Raw genomic sequence first — 17,991 nt, 5'->3', positions numbered from 1 at the left:
TTTTTAGCTTAATTTAATTACTTTTTCTTATTTCTAATTAACATTCAAAATGTCTCCTTATTTATAGGAAAACCTGTAATAAGTAAACCTTGATTTCCAAGCAACTCATTTATTCAAATATTTAAACAACAAAACGTATAATAATACATTTTAACATTTAAACATGTAAGACTTCTTAAACACACATTTTCATTTAAATTCAATTCAAATATAATCTTGTCCAAAGACAATTATCTTAAGTCATTTTAATTTAAACTTAATTCAATATATTTCGGACTTAAAATATGTATCAAATAATTACTTAATATTTAATATGATTTTGGACCTACTTAAACAACTAAATATAATTACTTAATTTATTGTTTAATTTGATATGTATTTTGTAATAATTGATTGATCATTTGTTAATTGGAATATTTATTGACACATTGATGTATCTTCACATTCAGCTAAAAGTTGCACAACTGATTCCATTGTAGGCCTCTTATTCCTGTCATCCTCTACACATAAGAGTGCAACCTCAATCAACTTAACAGCTTGGTTTCTATTGAATTTCCCTTCCAGGATCCACAAGTTCCTCCATCAACGATTCATGATCTCGATAACGAATGAAGTTTGTGAATTCTAAATGTTCATCGTCTATTTCGCAACACGACAATCTAATACCTCTTATCAGTTCGAGTAACACAACTTCGAAGCTATAGACATCAACCTTCGCTGTTAGTGGAAGGTTTGTTGTCCATTTGGGTGCCATATAGCCTTTCGTACCTCTAATATTTGGCACTTTAGATAAGTCATCACCACCTCGTTGGCATAACTTTGCTAGCCCGAAATCACTGATTTTAGGCTCAAAATCCGCGTCTAGAAGTATGTTTCAGGCTTCACGTCACAGTGGATAATCCATTCTAGACACTCATGATGAAGGTAGGCTAAGCCCTTTGTCGTGCCTAATGCAATTTTGAACCTCGTATCCCATTCTAGAATCACGTTATTATTGGCATCCGAGGATGAAAACAACTGTTTGTCTAACGACCCGTTTGCTACATACTCATACACCAAAAGCCTGTGTCTTCCTTCTGAGCAAAACCCCCACATTCTCGCTAAGTTCATATGATTTATCCCTCCTAATGTGCTCACCTCTGCCCAAAATTCGTCTTCGCCTTGGACTATGTTTTCTAATTTCTTCACGGCTATTGCTCGATCATCTGCTAATATACCCTTGTAAACTGCACCTGACCCTCCTTTCCCAAGAACATGCTTGAACTTTTCGGTTGCCATCTTAAGCTCAGAATAGCTAAAACTCCGAAACTGACTAGATACAGTTTGATACCTTTTTCCAAAGAAGCTGAAATCCGATGTTTCTTGAAAAGGAAAACCCAGTTTGCACCCAAAATGATGGCTTCAATTGCTCCGATTGCCCCTCCAAAAGAGTACAAATAAACCCACTTATTACTTCGATTCGATTCATCATTATACGTTTCGTTCAATAAAACCATGTTCTTAATCGCACCTCCACAATTCAAACGCGAAACATTTAGAACAACTTTAGGTTCAGACATATTAGGTGGGTGTGTCGGAAGTCTAATATAGATGCTACTAGTGATGGCCACAGTCCGGGTTGGGCCGATTCCGTTCTGGTTCCGGTTCCATGTGGAACCTGATTCGAACGTTCCGGTTCCGAGCGGTTCCAAACGGTTTCTTGGCGGTTTCGGCGGTTCCGGTTCCATGTGGAACCTGATTCGAACGATCCCTTCTATTCTTATTTTTCCTTTAAACATAATATAAAAATACTATAATAATGCAGACGTACCTTTGATGATTACTTGATTATGAGCGAAATTCATTGTTTGTCATTATTATCAAGATATTTACTAAAAAGAAGGAAAAAAATAAATTAATAAGGAACGATAAAAATGATTAATAAAAAAAGAGGGAGAAAATGGACTTGAACCTAGTACCCAAAAGAAAACTAAGCTGCCTACGTATCCCGAAGGAATCAAAGCCCACGTAGTTCTTTGTCATACCTTGAACCTAGACTTGAACGGTTCCGGTTCTGCTCGGCACCGGTTTGGTTTCGGGTAACTCACTCTATGGCCATCACTAAGTATCATCATGCGAATGTTTAAGAAAATGATAAAAATAGTAATACATTCATTTATTACTAAGTGGACGTTTGGTTCGTAAACATATGAAAAAATGTTTGTTAAAAGATCTCATACCACCACCTAACACGTATTCACAAAACACAATAAACGAATTTTTAATACATTCTTGATTTACAAAATATAAATATCATGTATGTATAAAAACTTAAAAAGTATTTACCTCTGATGAAATTGCATGAAACTAAGGGCTTTACCCCTTGACTTTCACAAATTTGACAAGTGCATAAGAAAGCATTCGGATTGTCGGTTGGTTCTTTTGCAAAATACGACCACACATGTGAAACAACTCTACCACTAGGAGGCGGCATTGCCGGAAAAGGTTGTCTTACTAGTTCATCTTCATCTAAATTTAAATATAAAGACATACTCAAATACCACAATATATAAATAAATAATAATTTAAAATTTAATCAATTTGAAGAATAAAATTATAAAACTAACCGATACTTTGAAAATTGACTCGTTTACCACGAGCTTGTCTTTGTTGTTGTTGTTCTTCATTTGATCTCGTTGATGACTGTTGAGATCTATGTATCCCAATAGAGGTCGTTGGTTCCTCTTCTTGTTCTTCTTCCATTTGTATTTCTCTTTCCACTTCTTCTGCAAAATCGTGTAATTCTTGGTCATACCTTCATAATTTGGTTCAAAATTATAATTACTAACCGAAGGTGTTGTTGATACCGACAGAGTTGAAGTGGCCTTTCTTTTGGAGCTAGCCTCTCAATGATTTTGTCACTTTGGTAACTTTTTAGATGCTTTTTTCAAAAAAGAAGACATGATAATAATGAAATAATAATGGAATTAAGAAATAAATAAATAATTAAAAGACTAATTATGTAATTAAGAGAATAATTGCGTTTGCATAATTAAGAGATGAATTGTGAACGAAAATGATTGAAAGTGTGGAGTATTTATACAAAAATTCCCCAACGGCTAGTTAATGGCTAGTTTTTGATAGGTTCCAAAGAACCGCTGGGCCGGGTGAACCACCCGGTTTCGGTTCCAAGGAACCGTTGGGCAGGGTGAACCGGTCCAGTCCGGTTCCCGATTCCGGGGCGATTCCTTGGAACCTGTGGTCCGGGTGAACCGGCCCGCAGTTGTTTGGTCCGGTTCAGGCGGTTTTTTGGCGGTTCACGGTTCCAGAAACTTTTTCCGATGGTTTCACGGTTCCGCCGTTCGGGTCGGTTTGGAACCTGTCGCGAACAGTTCTGGTTCCGGGACGGTTTCAAGCGGTTCGGCACCGGTTCGGTTCCGAGTAACCAGCTCCGTGGCCATCACTAGCTACTATAATCACCTCGATAACCATTAAAAAGATCGCCTTTCGTTTAACAAAACAAGTGATCCGACCTTATCGAATGTTTAAAAGCATGACAATGACAATCCCCTAAACAAAGCTTTTGGCAATCTTCAAAAGAAATATTTTGATTATAAGTAAGATCAAAACCATAGTAATCAGCATGAGGTATCTCCAAGAATTGAGAGTTCCTACAACTATGCTTAAACATAGGCTTACACCCTTTAATCCAATCACTTAAACTAGTTGGTTCATAGTGTGGAGGACATGAATACTTTGGTTTAGGACTATTTACACAAATCCTATTCCTACCACATAGACCATGGACCCTACAAGGTTCACTAATAGCTTGCCATGTTACAATCCATAATCTTGATGATGTACTTAAGCTATAAAGCCTCAAATTTCCATCATAATCAATTGTTAATCTTCTATTAACCCCAAAACCCATGTCAGATGAACTAAATTTTAGCCTATCACTTGAAAAAAATGTGCCATTATCATCTAGAATTGCAACCCTAGTACTATTGTAAGTTGTTCTACCATCTTGATAGATGTCATTATCAGGATTAGGCCAATAAATGCTTGACATTTCAGGTCCATCATAGACCATATTCAACACATGATCATCAAAAAAGAGACTGAAATACCCAGAAGACAAAACTTCAGGGGATGTTCTAGAAACTAGTTTTTGATTCTTGGTGAAGATTTGGTTAGGAAGCAATGTATCAGTCAGAAAATCGAAACTTTGCCAGAGGACATTGCCTCTAGGATCCTTAAGAACAAGGTTCCCAGAGTCGAGGAGTTCTACTCGATCAACTGGATTTGAGGAAGTGTTTGTTATCCAAACAAAGGATCGATCGAAATCTGTCAAGATTAAGGCTCCATGTTTGCTTAGAGTGAGTCTCGAGCCTCGACTGTTAACAGGTTTTTCTTGATTTGCAGTCCAAACAATGTTTTTTTCTTTAGAGTTAGTGAACCAAATGGAGAAATAGTAAGCATGGGTGTTTTTGTTGAATGTGTAGAAGCCACAAGTGAAGGTTTTAGAAGGGGAAATAAGGAAATTTGAAGAAGCATCTTCAACTGATAAAAATGAACCTTTTGAAAGATAATTTGAAGCTGCATTACAAATTAAGTGAAAAAAGAAGAAGATTATGATTTTGGTAGTCATTTTAGATTGTTTTTGGGTATAATTAAGAGTTATTACATGAAGTAGGTACCTTTTATCATATGGGCATGTTGGCTTTTTCTTAATAAAAAGAACTTGAAAAGTAGTGAGTCAAATTGTTCACACTGCCAAACTGGTATGGAACATTCAATGTTACTTGGTATTTGGTAAGGTGACTATAGTCTATAGGTGGTAATATAAGTTGGGTCTTCTTTGACAAGGTTGTATTGAAAACCAAATTTGAAACTAGCGTAACTTTCTGTGTTAAGTGCACGAAATATCTTAATGTAATGACTAGTTGTTTTTCATTTTGAAAGAGCGTGTGGACTGCAATTCCCACCACCCCCACACCCCCCCCCCCCCCCCCCCTCGAGTCAGACAACAAATGATTTTTTCATTGCTCGTTGCTCGCAGGCTCATGACGTATCACATGCCATTATTTTAATATGGCTAGCATGGCACGACACGACCTATTACTATTTGTGGCCCATTAAGGCATGACATGCCAAAAATGTTGTCGTTTCGGCAAAGCCCTAAAAGGCTCAACCCGACACGAATGTCATGTCTAGTTTTCATCCCCAAGTTTTTTATACCCCAATATCCACAATATTTTTATACCCCAATATCCACACAATATAAATTTTGTCTTATTTCCCTAAAAGCTTTTTAACCCTTGTGCTATCTACTATTTCAAAGTAATATAATTTTCGCCCACATTTTCTTATAACTTTTTAAAAACTAATTATGATCAATATATTTTTATCAAACTTTATTTTGATATTTCACTTACATTTTCACTTTTTACTTTATTTCAATACGACATAAATTTCATGTTTAGCTTTCATCTTCACATTTTTTTATACCTCTTAACATTTACGCAACATAAATTTTTTCTTATTCTCTTGACAACTTTTTACCTTTGTGCCATCTACAATTTCAAAGTAACATTAGAAATATGAAATAATTTTCACCCACGTTTTGTTAATTTTAAAAGATTGGAGTCGGCTATACAAATCAATACCGTAGTTTCAATAATTATCCAAGTTCTTCTACCCCATTTGAATAAGGGACGTCTCCACCAAAATTGATTTTTGGTTCATAATTACAAATTGGAGTAAGTTCTATGAGATGTAGTTAATAAATTGTTAAACGAATGAATTATTGAATTCCACATCTGCGTTAACTTTCCACCTACTTGATAGGCGTTAACCAAACTGTAATTGCTGGACACTTGAAAAAATCGAAAATTTGATTAGAATAATAATGGAGAAAATTGGTAAGCGATTCACAGGCAAGGTAGCCATAATCACTGCTTCAACTCAGGGAATCGGATTCAGCATCGCGGAGCGTCTTGGTCTGGAAGGAGCTTCTGTTGTCATCTCATCTCGCAAGCAGGTTATTTTTTAATTGCTTCTCTTCCTTTGAGTAAAAATTGGTTTTAAAAGCTTGAAATTTCATTAATTTGTAGCTTTATTATGAAATTACGACTGTTGAATTTCTGAATTTCGATGAATTAGGGGTGTTTCTATTGTTGTTGATTTTTATGCATTGGAATTCAAATGGGTTTTGTATGTTTTGATTTGGGTTGTTGCAGAAAAATGTGGATGAAGCGGTTGAGAAGCTTAAGAGTAAAGGGATTGAAGTTTTTGGTGTTCCTTGCCATGTTTCAAATGCTCAGCAGAGGAAGAATCTAATTGATTCTACTGTTAAGGTCCCAAATTTTCTCTGCTTAATCTATTGTTCTCTATGTTTTGATTAATCTAAAGCAAATTCTTGGTTTCTTGATTATATTAGGAGGTGCTTATAGTAAATGATAGGGGACAAAGTGGTTTATCTTGTATCAATGTTCTTTATTGTTCCTTATGTTGTTGCAAATAATCCCATTGATTAAATTTGTGAAATCCTTCATTCAGAATGATTATAATGTTTTGGGTGCCCATTCCTATCCCTGATAGTTGGTTAATATATCCAATTGAATGTAATTCAGTGTTGAAATGAGTGTCAAAACTGACATATGATCTTTGCTACAATCTACAAGTGTTCTATTGTCTAGTGACCATATTGCAAAAATATGGTTTCGATCTGATCGTTGTAACGATTACAAAACAAATCTTGCGGTCAATGAGGGTTTTATTGCTGTATTTGTGTCGTGGTAAGTTTAAAAACCTTTATGATACGTTGGTGCGGCCTTGTTTCGATATTGAATTGTTGGTATGCTTGATGTTTTAAGCGTACTTCTATATAGCAAAGGTTGTTTTCTCATCAGCTACTGCAGATTAGTCTACATTGTCCAAACTAATGCACAAGTACATCTTGGATAGTAGTAGTAAACCCTCATGGCTCGTTTGGTTAATGGTAGTAAATGGTGGTAATGGGAATGATTTATACTGTAAAATTTCATTAAAAGTTCCATGTCAATCCCATGGTGATGAAACTTTGATCACAAAAATTTTTTTTTGTATACAAATTTCCATTACCACCTAATACTACCTCTCCGAATGGTAATGCATTGGAATGAATTTTATAAAGATAATGAGATGATTGAAGTTGGACAAGCATGGCCATCAAGGTAGCCAAGAGATTTATCAACCAAAATTACATTAGTTTTCATTCTCATTACCACCGTTTGATACTACCTACCAGACAGGCCGTCAGAACTTTAGATAAAATGACCTAGGCGTATATCTCAGTTCTCTTGATGTCTTGTACATCTGTTACAACTTCCAGGTTTTTGTAAAGCTAAGGCTACTTTCTACGTTGCTATTTCAGTTGCATAGTCAGTTGGTCTATTTGATTTTGTTCTACTTAAGACTGTATGCTCAATGATGCTGCTGCTTTGCTTGCAGAAATATGGAAAAATTGACGTGGTCATATCTAATGCGGCTGCTAATCCCACTGTAAATGCTATATTAGATACACAAGAATCTGTCCTAGATAAGTTATGGGATATCAATGTCAAAGCCTCAATACTTCTTCTTCAGGTAATTTTTGCTAGAACCTAAACTGCTCGCAATTCAACACAACCAACTTCAATTATTTTTTATCAAAAAAAAAAAGAAGACTACTTGATATTACTTTGCGATTTCGTGGACCAATTTGAAAGACTCACTTCAAACGTCGAAAGAAAATGCGTGATGTCAATTAGACTGCTTCTTAGAATTGGCTCGTTTATTATTATTATTTTTCTTTTGCTCAAATCCCTATATAAATCCCAATCTTTATATGAAACATCCTCTTGGGATTACTCAACTAGTTGTATACTTGTATGTGCCTCAGCGGAAGATACTTTCTTGAGTAACACTCGTCACGATGATGTTTAGGTACCGTTGGTTCAACTCTAGATGAACGGGGTGTGCTACTCTCCCGTACAACCTCTTTAATTGATACGTAACTCTTCTAAATCTCCTCGAAAAAGGCCTTAATTGCTATATCTGAAAATAACTTCGCGCACAAACAATTTTGGTCAATTAAAATCAATTCAATTACTCAACTCTGCTGTGTCAAAAGTGAATACTACATCCCTACATATCATTCATTTATTATGACTTAACTAAACATTTTTGTAAGAGATCAAACTCTCCTTGAGCAACTAATTTTACCTTGAGCACAAGTACTCAACGGTTAAAAAATTGAACAGACTAAATAAGTACGTAAACTTGTGTTTCATTCCCACTGAACGTTCTACTCGCAATGAGAGCCAAGATGTCATAGGCATATGAGTTGTGGCTTCTCCTTCTTGGTGATTGCTTTAGTTCAGTTCAGCTTCCAATCTTGGCGGCACTTCGGTGCAACCTTGGCAATGAGCTGTTGATGATTGACGAGTCGGCGTGATAATCTGGTGGAGGTGATGATTCTGCGCTCCTCTACTGTTGCTATTCCCTGTCAACCGTGCTCCCAGTCTTGCTTCCAACCTTTTTTAGCCTTGTTGAGCCATGCTTGCTGATTTATACTTCTTGTGTGGATATCACTGGCTTAGACAAAACACTATCATTATCATCAGACTAGAGGTGTACAAAATAGACCCGATAACTCGATATTTACCCGACCTTGGAACCGAACCCGACTTAACCCGACTTCAAAATGAATTTAAAATAATGTAAATATCAATGTGAACACAAGACATGATTTTGAACCGACCCGTAACACCTGACTTGAAATTGACCCTAAGACCCGAAAGGACACCTCATCAGACACATGAATTCTGTTCAGCTCATGATTAATCCCCCTCTCCCCTCTCTGTTTCTCTTGTTCAAGGGGTTGTCGATTTTACGGTCGTGATATTATAGCTTCCAATCTTTATTGTTGTCTTGTATAGGATGCAGCACCCCATTTGACAAACCGATCCTCAGTAGTTTTCATCTCATCAATCACAGCTTTTCAACCTCCAGCATCTATGGGTATGTATGGAGTGACAAAAACCGCTCTTCTTGGACTTACAAAGGTATTACTCAAGTTTTAATATGCTCTAAACACGCTATTGATACGTAAAACTATTTTGAACATTACCACTTCGTATTTTTATTCTCTATTATTGATTAGGCATTGTCAACTGAGATGGCCCCAAATACTCGTGTCAACTGTGTTGCTCCTGGTTTTGTACCTACCCGTTTTGCTGATTTTATCACTAGTAATGAATCAGTTGTAAGTATCTTTGAAACTAATGTTTTCACTAGTTTTGTGAAAAGTCGCACTTTTAAAATATCGGGTATGTCTTGTGGACTGTCTGTTTCATCTCAGCGGAAGGATTTAGAAGAGAAGGCAGCACTTAAACGGCTTGGAACCACAGAAGACATGGCTGCTGCAACTGCCTTTCTGGCTTCTGATGATGCCTCTTATATCACTGGAGAAACACTGGTGGTTGCTGGAGGACTTCCTTCTCGACTTTAGTGTAACTTAACTCTTTGTTGGCACAATATTTTGTAACTATTCATTGATCTTTAGCCCCAAACGTCGGTTATAGCATTTTATAAAGGAATTTGGCATTCAGTTTTCGACAAGGGCTCTTTAATGTCGAGAGAGAGTAAAACCAAGAATCGTGCAAGTTTGGCTTATATTTCTTGCCTTGTGTTCTGAATCATTCGATTCAAATAGGGGATAGAAATCCAAAAGTCACTCGAAATAAGTATCAATACTCTCAGTCGCCACTCGCCTGCTTTTGAGGCAAATATAAACTTCTATTACACAAGACATTATTTGATTTCTTCCTCTATTTTCTAATACAAGAGACATTATTGTTTACTAATGGCAGATAGAAACTCTAAAAGTTACTCCAATTCTTCCTCTATTTTCTAAAACACAAGACATTTTTGTTTTGCAACAGTTATTATATACTCTTTGTTTTACTCGCTACACAAGGGTTTACATAAGAATTAAAAATTAAAAATCTTTATCTTAAAAAGACTATTATAACCCCTAAAATAATAAATATAAAAGCTAATGAGTTATGAGGTAAGATAAAAATGGCAAAAAATAGACATTTACATGATTACATTTTGTCCATTTGATTAAGAATTGTATCTACCAAAAGTAATAGTATAGCAATTAATTTGAAACGATTAAATAAGAAAGTATGACAAGTATAATGTAATAGAAGAAATATTTTTTTTTTCACCATTTCTATATAGATAGTATTTACTATTGATAAATTAAGAATGGAGCTTTAGATTTTAATTTTTTGGTCAAAGGGTTTCTCCTTTTAAAAGTACCCCAAGATGACTCTTCCCTTTTTAGCAAGGATAGTTGTGCAAAAAGCGATAGTTTTGCTATAATCATTGATCCTTCTCGTTTTGCAACACATTTGTAGTAAAAGAGCACACGGTGGTTTGCACTTTGCAAAATGTAACAAACTCAGAAAAACAGAAAAAGGCTTAAGGCAGCAAGGTGAGCAACTGCAAATCAACACGAGAAAACACAAAAGAAAGAACATATCATATCGCAATATATATGCTTACATGATTAGAACAGGAAGGACCCTCAATTTATAATGAATACAGTAAAAACTACTGTGAAGTATGCTACCTTGAACGAAATTGCAAAAGCCGACAAAAAATGCAAAGAAAAGAAAATAAGGCTCTTCAGATCTGTTGTAACTTATTTACACCGAAGATTTTAGAATATACGTGGCTCAAAGTCTTAACCTTGGTTTTCTCGTAGTATTGATGGGGAAAACTTCTTCTCCCCTAAACTCGATTTGATCCGATTAAACACAGAATGTTTACAAGAACTCGACTCTAGTAAACACTTAATTATTACACACGTGCATCATCCTCTGAGCCCACTTTTGCGTCTGCTTGAGGTCGCTTTACATACACTTAACGAGCAGAAGATATGGACAAATAGGATGGGAGTGCACCGTGCCATATTTGCAAGTTTTTCGCTTGCCAGATATGTACTCGTGGAATCCAACTCAAAGAAAAAAACTCGGAAAGGAAACAAGGTTTCCGTATGTACTTACACGGGGATCACTTCACAATTTTGGTTGTCTTCACAATAAAGTATTAAACCTTCCACAAACATCGGGAGGAGGCAACGTAACCATTGACAGCCGGTGGAGATGGGTTCGGTAGATGGTACGATCATGAGGATGTTGTCATGGCGTCTTACGATGCCCATAACACTGACTGTGCTACCTTCTTTAACATGCCTGTCAAGTGTGGAAGATGAGTACATACAAGAAATTGCATTCTACTCGGAATAAATATTTGAAGATGAAACCCTGCAATCGTACGGAGAGAGTATTACCCTTCTTTAAGGCGCATTATGCGATCATCACTTGAAAGGCTACGGTCAGCAAGCCATTGCAAGAAGTTTGGAGACAACTCTTGGTTTTCTTTGTTTATGTCGACAATAGTTGCAGGTTCCACTAAAGGTGCAACCTTTGCGCCATATCCGGATTTAACAAGGGCTCTTAATCCGGAGTGGAAATCAGATACATAAAAGTCAGCTACATGTTTCTGCCAATAGGAGAAGATTCAGATACTGAAAAAGTCAATGATTTATAAAGAGATTAATAAAAGATCAAACCTTTTTCTACAAAAAGGATTTTTCACATCTTTTACATATGGAATCACGCAAAGAGAATCTCACAAGAAATAATACCGCACATCTTAATACAGGTAATGCATAAAGTGTAGAAATTTAAGTCAGCAACAGAAAGTCATAATGGCCGACCAGACATCCGATTACTCAGGCTTCTTGGTTCATACTCAAGGTTTGTATCAGGTTAGATATGAAATGCATAACTAGAAGCCTAGAACACCGAAAAATAAAATTTTGTAATAATGAAAACACATCCTCGTCGGTCATTTTCCGTCTTATCCTTATCTCTAAGCTTGCCCTCTCATATCCTTCACCAAACTCTCATTCAAATTTTACAACTGCCCACCACCCCTTCACTTCTTTATCCTCCACTGCGCCATCCACCTTTATCTTTTCCAGTTGCATTCAAACATTGGATGCATGAAAATGTGTCACAGAACACTGAGTCTGGATAATGAAACCAGTACTTTACTAGATCTTATTGTTGATTGATTCATGTCATGAATCGTGGTTTTAGATTGAGGCTACTTCACTGAAAGATGATGAAATTCTCATTTTCATATTATTAAATTGGTTGAGCTTTATGTTTAGCGGTCAGTTATTTTAGAATTGGTGACATCGTTTCTCTTGGTAATATACCGAATGGTGAATGTGGTTGTGGTTCTTGTGAATAACTAGTGGCTAATACAATAGCAGAAACTAATAGGCAGTCTCAGTAACAAGTATACCTATGTCCCCTTTTCTCGTATATCTAGTTTTGAGGTGCAAGGTTTAGCCAAACACAAAAGGACTAGGAGAGGGGAGGCCAGAGGCATTAGGGATTGGGTTCCAACAATACAGTCGTCATCACTAATCCAAAATTCCAACTATATCATTTAATTAAATAAGGTGCATCAGATCATGGTAAAATCAAGTTAATTTAAAATAATTTTTAACTAGTCATCAATGTGCTCTAGCTAGTCTAATCCGTTGGAAAAGGTGAAACAGCAATAGATATCCTGTTGCAGACAGCACAATATGCTATTGGTCTCCAAGTCTTAGCTCTTTGTAACCCAGAAACATCTTTATAATACGCAAGCCTATTTCTTTGTGTTCTCTAAATGGGGTTAAAAGCTGCTGCAAGTCAGAGTAGTATATCAATTCCACATTACCACCAACTTGGATCTCCAGCAATTGAGTAAAACTCAACTCCAGTAATCATTCACAAATTCCTTAGTGAAAGACGGTGTTTTCCAGTTGGGAAAGGAGAGGATAAAAGTTCTGACGGTATTGTTCAAGTGGCAGAAGAACTTTTTGTCAACAACTATTTTGTGCACATCACATAAAGGGAAAAAATCTCATGCTTCTATTCTTGAACAAAACAAAAACCCACACAAAAATCATAAATCATCAAGGTAACTAAATGAACACCTAACCAGCAGTTCATCCAACAATACTTAAACAAAAATAGATCTCCGAGATATGCCTATTAAATAAGTTAAATAAAAGTCAACTGACCTCCGAATGCCTGCATCCCCATGAGAAGCATCGATGTTTAGCATTTGCAGCTTTCCCACCCCATCCTTTGTATTCATATAGCTCTGTTGACACATACACACACCTAGGTACCCTTTGAAATGATGATTCAAGAGGTATACTACCACATGTAACAACCTGTATCCAGAAAAATATATTTTGATTCAGGTAATATTAGCTAATAATTGAAGCCGAAAAAGAATGTTTACACAGTTACACCATGATAACTGATAGAATTCTATATCCATGGTCAATTTTAGGTAAATTTCGACAGATTCAAAGATGGTGCACCGAGTATGTAAGCAAGCAAACTTGGCTTGTCTAGGCAGTTTACTTTAAAATATATGTTACAATAATAATTACAAACTTTACGGTCGCACATCAATGATGAGTTCACTCCAAACAAGTTATTGGAGAGTTACAAGTCTTACAACTTGGGATGTGTCACTAATCACTACACATATATCACTTTGAAAGCTGCTTGATTCACTAAGAATCAAGGATCTTGCACAACAAAACAAAACGACAGGGACTGAATGATTAAATTAAAATCCCAAGGTACAATGCTAGTACACTACCATATAGAGGAAAAGTGCCAACCTTTTCACTGAGTAAAAATTAACAAAAAAATACACGTGAATAAAAGATTAAGATAACAATAAGATTGAGAGGCAGTAATAAACCAACATGCGGTATGTACTCCTCCAACTAACTAAAAGTTCTGCTATGCTAACTACCATCTGACCCAATGGACACGGGGCAATGCAAAATACAATGTGCCACAATGGAGAATGAATGAGCTTTTAAGGCCCAAAAACTTCGCAAGCCATTATCTTAATGAGGATTCTAGAAGATTCAAGGCGCTTCTTTATAGATTTTTTAGAGGATACTTCTCTAAAAGGTTTTTTCTAGTAGTTTAATTCAATATGCTTCCTTGACATCAAAATTTTGTTAGCGTAATTGAAGTTAGGATGTTCTAAAAATTATGCTTAGCTGTCTAGAAACAACTACAAATGCCCAAGGGGGTCAATTGTATCTAATACACAAAAAGGCCTTGTGAAGCATAATTCTAAAATTACGAGGATTCACATAAAAGATATTTTGCATTGTTTTTGTAAAAAAAAATAGTTTTGACTTATGAACTTACATAGTAGAGATATTCAAAAACCCCTTCCCTCATGCCCTCAACAATTAAGATATTTTCATATTTTTGGAGAACAAGATTTTCTTAATACAATAGCCCTTGTAAATAAATTGTATCTCACAATAGTCTCCATTCTCCAAATTCTACTTCATAAGATCTTTATACATGCATATATATTTTACATATATGCAAGGAAAAGAAAAAATGTTGCTCCTCACCCTCTATTCACAAGTGATAAGCTCTACTTGCTTACTAACAACTACATTTCACATGATAAACTCATAAACATGAAAAACGTTCGTGGAACTACAAAATCACAATACAAGACCACTTCAACAACCATGCACACAAGCACACACTAAAATTTGTACAAAGCTCCCATTCACTTCTATTAATTTCGCTCTTCTATCAAATCGCTCAAAAAGTATGAATCTTCAATCAATGGATAAATTTAAAAGGCACACATTAGGGTATATCATTATAACACCTCTCCATCGACATCCATTAAATAGCTCAACGAGCATAAATCTCCAATCGCGATATCAATCTGGAAATATATAAGTTCCGTATCACTTTTTACTTGCAACTTACTCTAATGGCACATCACCAATCAATATTAGGGGTTATATTATTATGATTTGAAATTATTTGATAAACTTATCCTTCTAAATGACGAGCTATAAGTAAAAAGTGATAGGAAGTTTAAACCCAATGCCACAATCCAAATTCACTTTTCTATGTGTTTATTTACACCATTTATCACTTACTAGTTACTACAAACTAGTCTTATCACTGACCAAAAAATAGAATGAATCAAACAAACAAGTAAATTTCCAACACCTTCAACTACTTGCTAATAGTAGTCCAACTTTACCATATGAAATGACTATATATAGCATAAACCAGCTACCAAACCAAAAGATTGAACATTAAACAAGTCAAATCTAATAACTTCATAGAAAATGACAAACTTGACCAAAAAATATCAAAATCACAAAATAATAAAGATCCCAACAAAATCTAATCAAGAAATGACATATAAAGGGGAAAAACTCACTCCAGTAACTTTAACAAATTGCCCGTCTACAGCACCTCTTAGCTCAGCATCTGGAAACTTCTTAACAAAACTCAAAATTGCCCTCTTCTTCCAAGCATAATTCCACCCTAATCCGACAAAAATCGGAACCAAAACCGCCGCAACAACCACCAAAATCAATGCTTTCTTAACGGCAACCATGAGAAAAACCCCAACTAGCAAACCCATTAAAACTACAATCACAAGTATCCACATTGCTGCCTTAGAAACCCTCAACCCATACTTTACCCCTCCATTCCCTAAACTAGTAACAGATGACCCATAAACCATTTTCCCTGACCCACCAACAGGAACAGCATTTGGAACAGAACCCATTTGTTGAGGGCCCGACCCGTCAAGTTGGCCCGACTTCCTAATCGGGCCTGAAGTAATAAGCCCGGTTGCAGGGAGAGAAAGTGGGCCAGAAGACTTTTTAGTGAAGGAACCAGAGTTACTGAGTCTAGGAGGTAATGAGCCCGAGTTGGGCCCGGATCGGGCCGATCCGGAATTAGGCTGAGAAGAAGCCCGAGAAGGTGGAGGTCTAGGCGAAGAAAGAGAAAGAGAAGAGGAAGAAGTAGTAATAGTGGAAGTAATGTCAAACATTTTACCAAGTTCACCGGATTTCTTGATATCACCACCAGTGTAGGGAACAGCACGAGCAGCCATTGTTGGAGTGCGTTCTTTGGGCTGTGAATCGGGTCGACCGGAAACGTAGAGGCCATTGCTGAGCTTGTGAGATTGGGTTCTACTACCCATGGAAAAGAGGAGATAGAAAGTGGAGAAACGAAAGAGGAGGAAAGAGTGAGTGAGGAAAAGGAAGTGATGAGGGTGGGTAATGGGGAGGAAGGAGAGGAGTGAAATTACGAATTAGGGGTAGAGAGTCGGTGATAAAGAATGGGTGTCGATATGAACCTCAAAGTCTCGTAGTGTACACAACTTTAAAATAAAAAATTTATATGCTAATTATAAATAGTATTTCACCGTGATATCAATAATGGAAAATTAAACAGTTATTCTTGTGAGAGATTGTCTCTCAAAAAGATGATCTCAAATAAAAAGCCTACATTCTTATTTTCTCTTTAATTTGTACTAATTGGATTATTTAGCTCATATATCTAACACGTCTCTCGAAAAAACCGTCTCTTATAACAATTTATGTCAAAATATAATTGTCTAAGATATTGAAAATCACAGAGTTCTTATATAAATATCAAAATGTCTTTATTTATGGAAAATTAGACTTATATAGTAGTATTAATTAAAATCAATCTTATTAATATATCGAGTTATCACCTTAATAATTCAATCCTTCAACTTAAGTTCTTTTAGTTGAATTATTATGGTTTTGACCTTAATATACTTTAAAACCTAAATTTATTGTAGTATCAAACTTTAGTTTTTTTTACCAAGTTATAAAGTTATTTAATCTAAAATTTTTATTTATTCAAATTTAATCAAAAGTCCTTCCTATGGTCCGAATTCGATAATTTTTTATCAAATTTTTCAATTTCACATCATTAGTTTTAATTAATATTTCTTCATTAAAGTTTTAAGAGTCGTTCTTAACTCTATTTATTTAAATTTATTTCAATAAAAATAAAAAGTTAATATTATATTTTTAGAAAAATATAAATAATAAGAATAAGAATCAAAATATGTTGACCAGTTAGGTCTACGATTTTACGTAAATCCAACTCGAACTAAAAATTGATTCAATTAAAAATGAACCTATCAAAAATGACCGGACTTTAAATTTGTATGACCGACCATTTTGACAGATCTGGACTAGGGGAAGGGTATCAAGTGTATGTACAATGTGTTTGGGTGTTATGGGAGTCGAAATATGATGTTGTTGAAGGGTGTTTAGGGACTATGATACCTAATTATGGGACCCCCTTGGTGGGTGGGATTCTACTACGACGTTTCTTTTTGGAACCTTTTTTCCATTTTCATGCTTTGTTAGACTTCACAAAATTGGGGTTAAATCACAAATTAAATTGAATTAAATTGTAAATTAGTGGTTTGTTTTAATTTGTAGTTTCATAATTGTGGTTGGAGGTTTGGTTATATTTTTTTAAAATGTTAAATCAGATTAAATAGTTAGGCGTGTGTTTTAATAACTTAATTTTAAATCGGTAAAACTGAATTATGTATGGTTTAGTTTATAGGTATATAGTATGGTTTATCAATGTTTGATTTGGTTAAATTAATAGGTGTGTTCGGTTTATTAATGTGAGGTTTGTACTTAACATTTTGATTATGGCATGACAAATTTTGATGAGAAATAAAAATTCATAAACCACACTAAATTAAATTGTATGAGAAGAATTTAAAGGTCATAATGGTGATATAAGATTCGAATAATTGTACTATCCTAAGTGACATTTCAGGAGCTAGGAGAACCCTACAATCTTTATTTTGAGAAATACATGTGAGTTATTGACTTAACCATGAAAATTGTGTCGTGTTGAACTGTCTACGTGTTGTGTTATGTGTCAAATTATATCGTACTAAGTTGTGTAATGAATAGTATCATCTCGTGCTTATCCACTCAAAAATGAGATATAATCGTGTCGTATAAGTCATATCGTG

At 35.4% G+C, this 17,991-nt stretch overlaps 2 protein-coding genes and 1 pseudogene across 2 annotated transcripts; 1 reads left to right on the top strand and 2 right to left on the bottom strand.

Annotated features, from left to right (window-relative positions):
- Window positions 1–417: 417 nt before the first annotated feature.
- On the bottom strand, window positions 418–4,763 carry LOC130823449 (putative receptor protein kinase ZmPK1; annotated as a pseudogene).
- Window positions 4,764–5,648: 885 nt separating this feature from the next.
- On the top strand, window positions 5,649–9,618 carry LOC130823771 (tropinone reductase-like 3). Its single transcript, XM_057688526.1, has 6 exons — window positions 5,649–6,022; window positions 6,222–6,338; window positions 7,474–7,608; window positions 8,943–9,068; window positions 9,167–9,268; window positions 9,365–9,618. Exons 1-6 carry the CDS (start codon window positions 5,891–5,893, stop codon window positions 9,512–9,514), a joined length of 762 nt encoding a protein of 253 aa, XP_057544509.1. The 5' UTR covers window positions 5,649–5,890; the 3' UTR covers window positions 9,515–9,618.
- A 915-nt stretch (window positions 9,619–10,533) lies between these two features.
- LOC130823769 (uncharacterized membrane protein At1g16860-like) lies at window positions 10,534–16,325 on the bottom strand. The gene is made up of 4 exons (XM_057688525.1): window positions 15,382–16,325; window positions 13,163–13,318; window positions 11,369–11,580; window positions 10,534–11,270 (listed from the first exon to the last, which is right to left on the bottom strand). The coding sequence occupies exons 1-4, from the start codon at window positions 16,153–16,155 to the stop codon at window positions 11,078–11,080; spliced, it is 1,335 nt and encodes a 444-aa protein (XP_057544508.1). The 5' UTR covers window positions 16,156–16,325; the 3' UTR covers window positions 10,534–11,077.
- Window positions 16,326–17,991: the final 1,666 nt, after the last annotated feature.

The sequence above is a fragment of the Amaranthus tricolor genome, chromosome 9 (genome assembly GCF_026212465.1).
Source record: "Amaranthus tricolor cultivar Red isolate AtriRed21 chromosome 9, ASM2621246v1, whole genome shotgun sequence".
NCBI lineage: Eukaryota > Viridiplantae > Streptophyta > Magnoliopsida > Caryophyllales > Amaranthaceae > Amaranthus > Amaranthus tricolor.
Note: the sequence above shows the minus strand (reverse complement) of the source record. Positions and strands in the feature narration are given on the sequence as shown.